The following is a 13,423-nucleotide window of genomic DNA, read 5'->3' on the forward strand; positions in this document are numbered from 1 at the left end:
TAAGAGGCAGGGGAATAGCTAAGCTATTCATTGCTGTCCAACTGTGACTGAAGAACTCCGAATTACAATTTCTCCGTGTCACCCACACAGCAGATGACAGCGAATGGGTATGAACAATAATCTGGTTCTTGGAACACGGCGAAATTCATCTTCATATTGGCTTCTCTTCTATCGGCTTTACCTCTCTCAAATACACTCACTGTGTTGCTGCCAGAATATATTTTTAAACAGAAATTTGACCTTCTCTCTTTGCACGCTGACATCTTTTCTATCTATAGGTAGAGTTCCAACATTTCTTGTCTTTTCAAATATGGTCCTTATCTAGATTTACAGATTCAGTTTCAATTTGCCTCCCCCCTTAATCATCCTCACCCTTGCCAACACCTCGTGGCCATACCCACAGCTTCCACTCCAGCAAGGATAAGCTGATAATAGCTTCCTCATACATTCTATTTCCTTTATCGTTCTACCTGTTAACTATCTCTCTTACTTCTGCCCACTTGCTTGCTAGAAAAAAACATAATTCATCCTCCAAACTGAGTCGGACATTACATCCTCTATGACGGTATGTCTCAAAGTTTAATGTGCTTAGGAGCACCTGTGGATTTTGTGAAAATGCAGATTCTCATTCAGTGAGTTTCGGGGTGAAGCCAGAGAATTCACACTTGTCACCAGTTGGTCTTGCTGCTATTGCTGGTCTAGGGACCACACTTTGAGTAGCAAGGTTCCAGGAAGTTTTCCTGAGGTCACCCTTCCCCTGATAGATTCCATAACTTTTTTTCTCCTCTCCTCTCCTCTTAGACCATATTTCTGTTGTTGCTCTAATTGCTGGATGATTTTACTTGTTTATATGTCTGCCTTCTTAACTGTATCTGAAGTTTCTGAAAACCAAAGACTGCCTTTGTCATCTTTGTTTCTGTAGCTCTCGGTAGAGTATATGATAGGAACACAAGAAGCCTTTGATATTTATATCAAATGTTGAATGATATATAGTCTTTACTTGCTTGTGGAACATACAGCCATGTAATCGTTTTTATTTGAGGAAAATTTGTGGTTGTTTGACATTTGGGCAAATGGAATCCAGGCCATATATACTGTATTTATTAAAACATATAGCTTTATTTGCTAGACCCAACCTTCAACTATGTGTGCTTTATAAATGGTTAGAGATATTTGTAACATTTTTATCATGGATACTAGCAGGGACTGTACACTAATAAATATTCAATACATCTAAATATAAATAGTCTCAAAAGGTACAAAATGCAAAATCTATAAAATGCGTCTAGAACCAAAACCTTGTATAAGGGAATTTTTTGTGAACACATGGTACAATTTTCAACCTGTGAGAGGGGAAAAGAGAAACAGACAGGAAGCCCCTTTTGCAGGATAGGACACTGGGGAGTGAACTATTGACAAATGTTCAGTTAAGGCCCCAGCAAATCTGAGCGTGAACAAGATAATACCATGCAAGGGGTAATTTTTGAAACCAGACCACAGAAATCAGTCAATTTTGATGTTTTCCTTCTAGGCTGGATGTTCCAGAAATCATCTCTAATTAAGGGTTCCACAAGAGAATGTACAAAAGGCCAAAAAGTAAACAGAGATGATTTTGGATATGTTGAGTAAGGTCATCTTCTGAATGATAGAGTTTTATCTTGAGGCAACCAGTTTCACAATAATTATAGTTGAGGGGCGCCTGGGTGGCTCAGTCGGTTGAGTGTCCGACTTTGGCTCAGGTCACGATCTCACAGTCCATGAGTTCGAGCCCCACATCGGGCTCTGTGCTGACAGCTCAGAGCCTGAAGCCTGCTTCAGATTCTGCATCTCCTTCTCTTTCTGCCCCTTCCCCGCTCACACTCTGTCTCTCTCTCAAAAATAAACATAAAAAATTAAAAAAAAAACCAATAGTTACAGTTAAAAGCTATGCATCTGCATTTCTAGCTGGTCAAAATATCACACAGAAGAGTGAATGACTACACTACCCAATAATCTCTCTACAAGTTTCATCTGAATGCTGTAGGAAAACGAACTCTCTCTTACATCAGTGAACACAAAATGTCTAAGAAGAATGCAGCTGACTCAAAGTTGAGATGATGATTAAAGGAAGCACTTATATACCCGCAGGAGGATCTTTCAAAGCTGTTTTGAAGCTCATCTATAAATGGCTTCCTGCAACATGACTCTGGAGGGGTGGGTGAATCAAAGGGTTAATTAATTGAGCAACTCCAAAGTCATTAATTCTAACAAAGGTGAAGCTACAGATGAGGAAAAAGAAGATCCTATTCCAACTTGGAGGTTTACATGGCCAACCATAGTGGTCTACGTGGGAGAAACATCATTCTGTGTTGACTTCTTTAATGGCTTTCTAGGTCTTTCCCCCAGCTATATTTATCTCCTTCTCTGCAACCCCTTTCATCATCAGTAGGAGACAGTGCTGAATAGAAATAAAGAAACTGCACTGGTGTCAGACAGATGTAGCCTCTACACTTCCTAGCTCTGTCACTTTGGGGAGGTGTATTGGCTTTTTAAAGCCTCAGTTCGATTATCTGTAAAATGGGAATAAGAATAGTTTCTCATGGGGTTGGTGTGAACTCAGGATGAAATGAAATTCTGCAGATAAGGCTTGTAGCTCAGTACATGTTCACTGTGCAGATTTCAGTGCTCAATCAACAGTAGGCTGCCTTGTGCGCCTTGAAAGCACCCTACTCAGTGCCTGTTTCTATCCAGATGGTTTGAGCAAGAATAGACCCCTCGTTCCTCTCAGAGACTTTCAGGAGGCGTGAAGCCTCAACCTTGAAGTTGCAAACCTCTAGGGCCTAAACAAGCTTGGATTTCTCTGCAAGACCACACTGCCCGACACAATGCTGCCCTCTGCTGATGAGGGTGGAACAGTGCAGAGGGGACTAATCCTAGAGGCCAGAAAAATTGGTGGTGGAGTCCTCAGTGGGAGTCAGGGTTCAGAAGAAACATCTTCTCCCAAGATGCCTGCAGAAGCATTCTGTGCAGAAGGGAAGGCACAGTGACCTGCCCAGCTTGGTACTAAAGGTGGGTGTTGGAGTACTAACAGCCCAAGGCCTTTCTCTGTACCATTTGGTTCTCCATCGTTTGATGCCCTCTTTCTGTCCAGATGCCAGCCCCAGCCATGAGATAGAAATCGTTCACCCCAGTCCATTGTGTCCCTTCAAGGAGGAAAGTGGCACTGTGCTGGATGAGTAACATGCATTAAGCTGCTTCTAGATTATCCGGCCTCAGATGTGAGCATTAGTTCCATCATCCTCTACGGCAGGAAGCTGCGGCTGACGACATCACAGCGGCTGAGTTTACACCTCCTGACCTTAATTAGTTCGCCGGTTCTCCTTGAAAAAGAGTCACACTCCTCATTTATCTTGCCCCGTATCCTGGGATTCTGTGTTGTCAGGTCAAGTAAAAATCCCTTGACCATAAGCTTTAGATCTCATAAACCCTTGACCATAAACTTTATATTTCATGTTTGAAATAATAACAAAAATAATAATCCACAGTCCTACCCCATCTCTCCTTTTCTCTAAGAAGTGCAAGAAACGTTGCCTGAAAGCTGTCAGATTGAGGTTCGTGCACCACACACAAGAGGCTGGAAGGAGGGTAGAGACATCGCGGCTGCTCTGGCTTCACTCCCAGTTCAGCGGCTGAGCCTCCTGCCTGCGGCTGGGTGCCAGCCCCTGCCAGGGTGCTGCCTCCGCGGCAGCTCAGTGACTGGCGCCACAGGCCGGCTGCCTCTGGGGAGTCCTGGGCTGGTGGCAGCTTTTAATGCTCTATGAATGGAGAATCTGCTTCCCCCTTTCAGGATCTGCAGCCCGTGGCCTGGCGCTGAGTCTCTGCTAAAGTCCTGATTCTGCAATTTCAGCCAGTTGACTCAAGAGTCTGCAGAAAGGTGGCCGGTCTTCTGGTTTCTAGAAGGGGAAAAAAAAAGAACTCTGTGAGTTGTGTGTCATAGTTAATTGTACTTGTGTGTCATAGTTAATTCCAAAGCAAACCAGAATTCAAATGTGAATTTGAAAATGTGCTGATTTTCAAATGTGTTTCCATATTTATTGTATTTGAAGCTATCGTGTCTCAGTTGTTAACAGCAGGTATTCAGGAATCATATGGCCTGCTTTTGAATCTAAACTGTTCCTTTCATTAGCTGTGTGACATTGAGCAAGTTACTTAACTTGTTTGAACTTCAGTTTTGTTGTCCGTAAAAGGGGGATAATAATAGTATCTATCTCTTAAGACTGTTGTGAGAATTAAATAAAATCATGTATTAAAAATGCACCATTGGGGCACCTGGGTGTCTTAGTCAGTTAAACGTCCGACTTCCACTCTCATGATCTCACAGCTTGTGAGTTCGAGCCCCGCATTGGGCTCTGTGCTGACAGCTCAGAGCCTGGAGCCTGCTTCACATTCTGTGTCTCCCTCTCTCTCTGCTCCTCCCCTGCTCATGCTCTGTCTCTCAAAAATTAATAAACATTAAAAAAATTTTAAAAATGGACAAAAGATGTCAACAGACATCTCATTAAAGAAGAGATACAGATGGCAAAGAAGCATGTGAAAAGATGCTCAACATCGTATATCATCAGGAAACTGCAAACCGAAACAATGATATACCACTATATAGCTATTAGAATGGTTAAAATAAAAAACACCTGATAATATTAAATCCTGGTGAGGATATGGAACAAAAGGAATTCTCATTGCTGGTGGGATTGCACAATGGTACAACCACTTTGGAAGAGAGTCTGGCAGTTTCTTACAAGGCTAAATGTAGTGGTATCATATGATCCAGCGATTATACTCCTAGATAGTTACCCAATGGAGCTGAAAATTTATGTTCATACAAAAACCTGCACACAGATATTTATAGTAGCTTTATTCACAATTGCCCAAACTGCAAGCAATCAAGATATCCTTCAATAGGTGAATGGATAGCCAAACTGTGGTACATCCATCCAATGGAATATTATTCAGTGACAAAAGGAAGTGAGCTATCAAGCCAAGAAAAGACATGGAATAATCAACAAATGCATATTGCTAAGTGAATGAAACCAGTCTGAAAAGGCTACACATTATATGACTTCAACTATATGACATTCTGGGAAAGGTGAAACTTGGTCAGTAAGATCAATAGTTGCCAAGGGTTTGGACAGAAGAAAGGAATGGATAAATAGATAAAAGGCCAGTGGATTTGAAGGCAGTGAAACTATTCTGTATGATACTATAATGGTAGATATATAATATTGTATATTTGTCAAAACTCCTAGAACTGTACAGCACAAAGAATGAATCTTAATGCAAACCATGATCTTTAGTTAATGTATAAGTAGTGGTTGATTCATCGTAACAAATGTACCACACTAATGCAAAATGTTACTAATGGAGGGGGGAGGTATATGGGAACTCTCTGTACTATTTGCTCATTTTTTCCTGTAAATCGAAAACTTCTAAACAATAAAGTCTATTAGCTTAAAAATCAATAAAAGAGTTAAAAAAAGAAAGAAGTGCTAAGTAAATTTCAGCTATCATAATTATGACAGCATTTAATTCTCGTGAAGTTGGACTGAATTTGTTTTGCGCCTTTCTTTATGTCTTCATTGTTTGTCTTTCTTAATTCCACCTTATTACCCTTCAACAATCTGAATTTGTGTTAATTCTTTGTTCAGCAGCTTTTAATTGTCATTGAACTTTAAAACTTTCTAACTCATCCAAAGGACATCTAAGACTCATGCTGATGTGGCTTAAGATATAGCCTGCAACCCAAGCATGGGATAACTGAGGCATCTGGGAGGGTGCAGAGTAATTGGTTTTTCAGTCTAAATTGTTGAACAAATAAAATGAACTTGAATTAAGTCACTTTATTTTATTTTATTTTACATGTTTTATTTATTTTTGAGAGAGGGAGAGAGAGAGCACAAGTGGGGGAGGGGTAGAGAGAGGGGGGCAGAGGACCTGAAGTGGGGTCTGTGCTGACAGCAACGAGCCCACGTGGGGCTTGAACTCATGGACCACGAGATCATAACCTGAGTTGAAGTCGGACACTCAACCAACTGAGTCACCCAGGGGCCCCCTAATTAAGTCATTTTAATATTTGCACAGCACATGTGAACTTCTGCTCACCAATTTACGAGCTAACTTCATGTGTACTTGATGGTTTTATGATGTCATGGACATCTTTTCTCGGAAAATTGGCATATTGGCACAGGTCTGACCCCCTCTTCCTCTCTAACAGTGTTTTGGCTTGTGAAATTATACTGCAGATCAAATAATATTTCAGGTCACTGCCAGCTCTTTGAGGGATGGGCAACCTCTTTAGTTAGTAGACACTCCAACCCACTTTCTTGCTACTCTACTTCAGCTTTACCTGCTTCTTATCCTCTAAGAGGCTCCCTTTCTCTAGAGAATGTGACAGACCCTAACGTTGTTGATGGTGAGGCAGGGGGAAACCGCTTCCTTTACTGACCTCTTTCCAGCAATGATTCATGATCTGGTAGATATTTGAGGAGGCCAGCCGGGGCTTGTATAAGCGAAATCCAGTAGAGATATCTTCCACCACCTCTGAGTTGCTTCGGTTTTCATACGGGATTTTGCCTTCACTGAAGACTTCCCACATCAGCACACCTACAAGAAACGGGGAGTGCAGCACAGCTACAGTTCACAAACAGCAACCAAATGTACATCTAGAAATTGCAATTTCCTTGACATTAAGGTTCAAGTCCCTACCTTCAGGAAGTATAATAGCAAGCCACCTGAGCTGTATTTCTAAACAACGGAGATTTCCTGGTCTTTCTAGTGATGAAGAACTTTCAAGCTCAGCCCTTTGTTATAGCTAACTCAAATGTTACTACTAAAAGTTGCAGGGGATGCAAACTGAAATGTTATACATCATGTAAATGAATGGAGTGGGTGAGATATGCTGGAATGGGGACTAGGACAGACTGTAGAGAACTGAGGGTCAAATTCTGTCTTCAGAGGACAGTTGTGCTTTAGCTCCAGCCAACATAGGGCACATGGGGATGAGGGTTCAGTATTGAAGCATTTTCTGTCTTTTTAAAAAGAACTCATAAATTGAGAGTTTTAAAATAGAAACACAATTTGATTTTTTAAAATACTGTGAGGGTGCCTGGTTACTTAGACGGTTAAGCATCCAACTCTTGATTTAGGCTCAGGTCATGATCTCACAGTTTGTGGGGTCGAGCCCCACATCAGGGCATGCACTGACAGCATGTAGCCTTCTTGGGATTCTCTCTCTCTCCCTGTCTGTCTCTGCTCCTCCCCTGCTCATGCTCTCTCTTTCTCTCGCAAAATAAACACCAAAAAAAAAAAAAAAAAAAAAAAAAAGTAAAATACTGTGTAGACAGAACAAAAAATATCTCCAAGTTGTCCATTTTTGACCTCTGATTTAAACCCTTTCCTCTTCTGTCTTCAGAAGAAATGTCCCACCCAGTTTTATTATGTACCAATATATTCATAGGATGTCAGAGTGGGAAGAGAGCTTGCAGATAACCACTTTCCTTGGTTTTCAGAGCGTATTTCAGAGATTCTTAGGGCAGAGTTTTCCCAACTATGATTCCCAAGACGTCTGAATAAAAATCACCTCAGAAGTTTGTTCAAATGGCAGATCCTGGGCCCCCAGCCCAGACCTCTGGATCAGGATTTCTAAGGGGTCTAAAGAGGCATCTCAGGAGTTCTGGAAATTTGGAACCTGACTGTGAATAAGACTGTGTAGCTCCTTAAGATACCAGAATTTCTAGTGAGATTTCTTTGGAAAATTGAGGCCTGCTGCTGGAAGCTCATTTGAAAACAATTGCTTTCATGCCAACCTTGCAATGCATTGATTGGAAACTGAGGAAGGCCCAAAGAGCTTACTTGACTTGCTTAAAATAGCACAGCTAATTAGGGCAAAAGCATTAAAACGTATAACAAATCTCAATGGTCTTGAGGCAGGCATCAAGTTCTCAGTCCACCCAGGTTTCTGTCTCTCAGGCTTGCCGCTCCTGTGATCTACCCTCTCCACCCTGCTTCTATCAAGCAGGCTCAGTTTTGGATACTAAGGGGGCACATCTCAGGCAGGCATGGACTGAAGCGCAACCTTCTAGTTATAAGATGCAACAGAAAATTCACAACTGACAACCTATGGCAGAAAAGGCCTCATGCAGAGTTGGCTGGTGGATGTGACAAAGCGGCCATGGCTACAAACGTGTGGCTCGGTGCGGCGTGACCAGCTGCATCCCTCATAGTGGCTACACATCGGCCATACCTTTCCCCATTGTAGAGGTACTTGGGGAAAAAAGAATCTTCTGCGATGGCTCTGGTGCAGTTTTATTTCTTCCAAGTTCATTCTATAACTTAAATTTGAATAACAAAGTCTTAGCTAGGCTGTTGAACGGGGAAGCTGTTTTAAGGAACAGAAGAACCAAAAATTAACAAACCACTTGATTGTTGGAACTGGATATTCTAAAATGCTGGGAAGACTTCAAAACTAGTTCTCTTAAGAGATTTAATTAGTCAGTTTCTCCCTGGTACTCTAGGTCAATACACTTGGCAAACATTCCCTTCATGCACAATGGCAAAATCAAACTCCAACTCATTTCTTTCCAAACTATAACCCTTATAATCCAAATCAAAGAGATTGTCTGGTATGTTTTTGTGTATAGTTTAGTAGTTTGTGTATAGTTTGTGTACAGTTGTGCATAGTTTAGTACACATAAACTATGGCTTAGGATATGACAAAACCAGCAAGAATATTTAGTACTTTCTGCCATACCGACATCATTCATTCTGGCCTTTCATTCATGCCCATTTACACTTACCAGGAATTCTGATCCCTTATCATGGACTGCCAAGTTCATTGTCTACTCTTCTCTCAGTAAGACAGCACCTCTCTTTCCTTTGGACACACCACATTTCTATAATTGCTGTTTTTTTGTAAAGCAATGAAGATCCCTGGATCTCCAAATGGAGATGGTTCTCTCTCAACATTCAGATCTGTGCTCAAGGGTCACTTCCTTGGAGAGGCCTTCCCAGACTATGGTATTTAAACCCACCCTCTTGCCTGGGTGGCTCAGGAGTGTGAGCATCCGACTTTGGCTCGGCTCATAATCTCGCAGTTCATGGGTTTGAGCCCCATGTTGGGCTTTGTGCTGACAGTGCAGAGCCTGCTTGGGATTCTGTCTTCCTCTCTCTCTGCCCCTCTCCTGCTTGTGCTTTCTCTCTCAAAAATAAGTAAACATTAAAAAAAAAGTTTAAAACAGACCCTCCATCCTAGTCAGTTTCTATCCCATTACTGTTTTGTTTTATTCATAGCATTTATTACTATGTGACTTTGTCTTACATACATAACTATTAGCTTGTTTACATGATTGTTATCTGTCTCTCTCTAAAATTTACCTCCAAGAGAATAGGAGCCTTTCGTATACAGGCACCACTGCATCGTGAGTACCTAGATTAGCCCCGGCTTATAGTAGATGTTCAATAAATTGTTGTTGAATAAATGAGTAAAATATTTATTGAGGGTTAAGTGTGAAAATATAATTTTGAACAAAATATGGTCCTGGTCTTCAAAGAACTCATATTCTAGTCTCCTCACTCCTCCAGCTTTTGATCTCACAGAAGCTGTCACCAGAACTCACATTTCCATTCTCATTTTACCCCCCATTTCAAAGATCTCTAAGACCAAATGCAATAATGAGGCTCCTTCATACTTTTCAGAGCTGTTATCACACACAGACTATCAGTGGGATGTCCTCATCACCCAGAGTCCTGGGCAAGTACAGTTGCCTGGATCTGACAAGTAAAACAGCTGGCTGGCAGTCCTGGATCCTGTGGGTGTGGGGACAGAGTGACACTCACCAAATGACCACACATCTGACTTGCTGCTATAGCGACTGAAGGAGAAGACTTCCGGGGATGCCCACTTCACTGGGAACTTGGTGCCTGTGGAACTGGTGTATTGGTCATCAAGAACGAACCTGGGTAGAGAGTGGAGAAAGAATGTCTGAATGTTCTGGGGGCCTGGGTCTCGTTCCTGAGACTTTGCTGGCACCACGTCCCCATATTACCTTGTCATCCCAAAGTCGGACACCTTGATGACTTGGTTTTCTCCCACTAAACAATTTCTGGCAGCCTGGAATGGAGACAGGCAAACAAAAGAGAAAGGAAAACGGTTGGTGGATAAGCAGTATACAAGGGCACTCAGGAGCTTTACAGATGCTAATTAAGCTTCACTAGCACCTGACAGGAGTTAGCTAAAAAGTTAAATGTGTAAGATCCCTTATCAGGATGAGTAAGTTTGGTCTTTTAGTTTTATTCCTGGGTTCTAATTAGAAGAGAAACCCATGGTGGTGTTTAACCAACGATATGTGTTGGTTTTATTATGTGTTCTAATGCAACCTGATGCAATAGGAAATGTTAACATTAGGGACGGTAATGAAGAAACTGTCACCCATTTGACTAAAATAAGAATGTTTTGAGGTTGCTAATCCTCTTTAAACTATTCCTCAATAAGGAGAGTACCTAGTCTCTAATTAGTATCACAGAATTGTGCACTTAGTGATAAAAGACTCCATTCTCTTTACAAATTTTATTTTATTATTTTTCTTTTTTTCAAATTTTGAATGTGCCTACAAATCCCAAGGGGGATATGTTAAAATGAATATTTCTGAGCTCCAACCCCCAGAGATTCTGAGGATGGTTTTAGCATCACCCCAATGTGATTGTAGTAGATCCTTGGATAATAGTTTGAGAATTTTACCGAGAGGAAACTGAGGCACAGAGAGGTTACGAAGGAGAGGCTATATGTTTCATTTTGGAAGAATGTAAACTCAGACTCAGGGTACAAGTTAGAAGCAGGGCTGAGATTAGAGCCTAGATCTGAGTCCTACTAGGGCATCCCCAAGTGGGTAGAAATTGAGAGGGGAAGGAAGATGGTCTGTGACTTGTTATTTATCAATTTATTCCCAGTCTGGGTAGCTGTACATTTCAGGGGGACACACCCCTTCATCCTGAACCTATAGTTGTTTGCCCCGCATCCTCTTACCAGGTCTCTGTGGATGACACATGCCTCTTCCAGGTAGGCCATGCCCTCACACACGTCCAGGCACATGCCCAGCAGGGTTTCTGCAGCAAAGAGTCCTCGCTGGTTGCGCAGGTAATCCGACAGGCAGCCGTGCTCCATGAACTCAAATACCAGGCAGATGGGGGCCTGCTCTAGGCATACCCCATACAGCTGCACCAGTTTGGGGTGAGAGAGTTTCCTGGAGGAAAAAGGCAAGGGGTGAGATGGTCTAAAGTCAGTCTCCCCCAAACACACTCCGTCCCCTAAACAAAAATGACCTGAAGGATGGTGAGCAGTCAAATGGTGTGTGTGAGGACAAATGGTGGTCAGTGTGGCTGGCACATCATGGACCAGAGGAGAGATGGGTAGGAGATGAGACTGGGCAGTGGACAGAGGAAGACCATGACAGGCCATATAGACCATGGTGAAGAGTTTGATTTTAGTCTCCATGCCATTGGAAACCATTGCTAGATTTGAGCAGCAAAATGGCATAACATGGCGGCAAAATGGTATTTAAAGAACACAGCACAGAACATCATCCCGAAGACATCTTTGTGTACTCTTGTTTTGGCCACTCACATCATGACTTCAGCCTCCTCTATGAAGTCCTCTTCCGACATAGCCCCTTCTTGAATGGTTTTGATGGCCACCTTGTCCTTGTTGAGCCAGTAGCCGAGATGCACCAACCCAAACTGCCCACTGCCAATTTCCTGTACAAAAGTGAGCTCTGAGGGATCAATCACCCATTTCCCTAGAAGAGAGAAAGAGAGTTTTCCAGGGTCGGCAAGGAGTAGATATGAAGTATAGGGCTACAAGGAGACTAATAGCCCTAGATAGAATGTTATCTTCTTGATAATATAACCTAAAGATGGCAAATAGTATAAGCTTTAGACTTAGAACTTAGATCTTAAAGTTATTTCCACCCCGCTAATAATAACATAGGATATGCATTTAAAACCATGACAAATGTTTGTGGGGAGAGATTACATGGAAAGAGGAAGGAAAATGGCATTAATCAAGATCTCAAAGAAAGTAAATGAAAGGGTTCTTGCAACGCCTCAACTATTTTTCTCTACCTGATTGAAAATGTTTTACTGTTGGGGCACCTGAGTGGCTCAGTTGGTTAAGCGTCCGACTTCGCCTCAGGTCATGATCTCACGGCTCCTGAATTTAAGCCCCATATTGAGCTCTCAGTGCAGAGCCCTCTTGGTCCTGCATCTCCCTCCTTGTCTGTCCCCTCCCCCACTAGTGTGCTTGCTCTCTCTCTCTCTCTCTCTCAAAAATAACCATTAAAAAATATGTTTTATTGTCATTTTTCACATAGAGCAAATTTCATTTGAGATGATCATTCATTCAGTCATTCATCCATCAAAGCTTCCACTATACACTATGCTCAACCTTAGCCGGGCTTAGGAGTAAGGAGGTGGATTCTAAGAGGTCTGGTACAGAGGTACCAGCCAGCACAGTCTGGCACATGGTAGGCTCTCAAGAAATGTTCAGTAAATGAATGAAAGGAATCTGATTCTCAATTTTCACACTGACAAAATGAGCGGGTCCATAAAATAATCTCTGAGATCCCATCCAGCATGGACCACATTAGGATTCTGCAGTTATTAGAATGACCTTATTTTCAAAAGGAGGCTAAAGAGGCATTACCCTTTCCTGGCACTTGGTCTAGTACCATTAACAGCTCAATTTCTACCTCTTTGAGGCAGAGACTCAGTGGAAAATAGTACTGAGTTCCTTCTGTGTGCCAGATATGGTGCTAGTTAGGAATGAAGAGTCCACGGCAGTGTTTCTCAAAGTATTACCCTCTAACCATGTGTGTCAAAATCAACTAGAGCATTTGTTTAAAATGCAGACTCCAGGACTCCATTATCAGAGATTGTGTTTTGGTAAGTGTTGGGTAGGGTCCAGGAGCCAACCTTCTTAATAAGCATCCCAGGTGGCTTAGATGCATACTGAAGTTTGAGAACCTCCCATCTAGGAGATACAAAATAAAAATCACTTCAGCCTTCTCCTTGACCAGCCAGTTTAGACCAGGGGATGCAAACTCAAATACCTTTAGATTCCAGGTAGATAATCAAAAGGGACAGAAGCAGTTCCAAAGGGCAAGAAGTAATAACAGGGCTTATGGCACTGGAGATGCAAGCCTTTCCTAATGGCATTGAAAAAAATTAATACCATGTTATGAAGACAAACACTTCTGAATGCTTCCATCTTCCAGCCCTTGCAATGGACCGTACCCAGCAAACTAGATGATACAGAAGTTCTAGAAGACAGGTGGGAACGTGGTCCTAAGGCATTATTTCCTATTATTTTTTTCTAATAGCACTCTAATAGTAGAGTTCT

The 13,423-nt window shown here is 42.0% G+C and overlaps 1 protein-coding gene across 1 annotated transcript in view; it reads right to left on the reverse strand.

Annotated features, from left to right (window-relative positions):
* Positions 1 to 1,838: 1,838 nt before the first annotated feature.
* Positions 1,839 to 13,423, reverse strand: part of ITK (IL2 inducible T cell kinase) — a 59,673-nt gene continuing 48,088 nt past the window's right edge. The window contains exons 12-17 of the mRNA XM_007077590.3: positions 11,651 to 11,822; positions 11,054 to 11,270; positions 10,077 to 10,141; positions 9,868 to 9,986; positions 6,479 to 6,636; positions 1,839 to 3,932 (exon numbers count right to left, since the gene is read on the reverse strand). Coding sequence (XP_007077652.2) covers positions 3,861 to 3,932; positions 6,479 to 6,636; positions 9,868 to 9,986; positions 10,077 to 10,141; positions 11,054 to 11,270; positions 11,651 to 11,822 — 803 coding nt within the window. The 3' untranslated portion in view covers positions 1,839 to 3,860. The remainder of the gene's footprint in view (positions 3,933 to 6,478; positions 6,637 to 9,867; positions 9,987 to 10,076; positions 10,142 to 11,053; positions 11,271 to 11,650; positions 11,823 to 13,423) is intronic.

This window comes from Panthera tigris, chromosome A1 (assembly GCF_018350195.1).
Source record: "Panthera tigris isolate Pti1 chromosome A1, P.tigris_Pti1_mat1.1, whole genome shotgun sequence".
Lineage (NCBI taxonomy): Eukaryota > Metazoa > Chordata > Mammalia > Carnivora > Felidae > Panthera > Panthera tigris.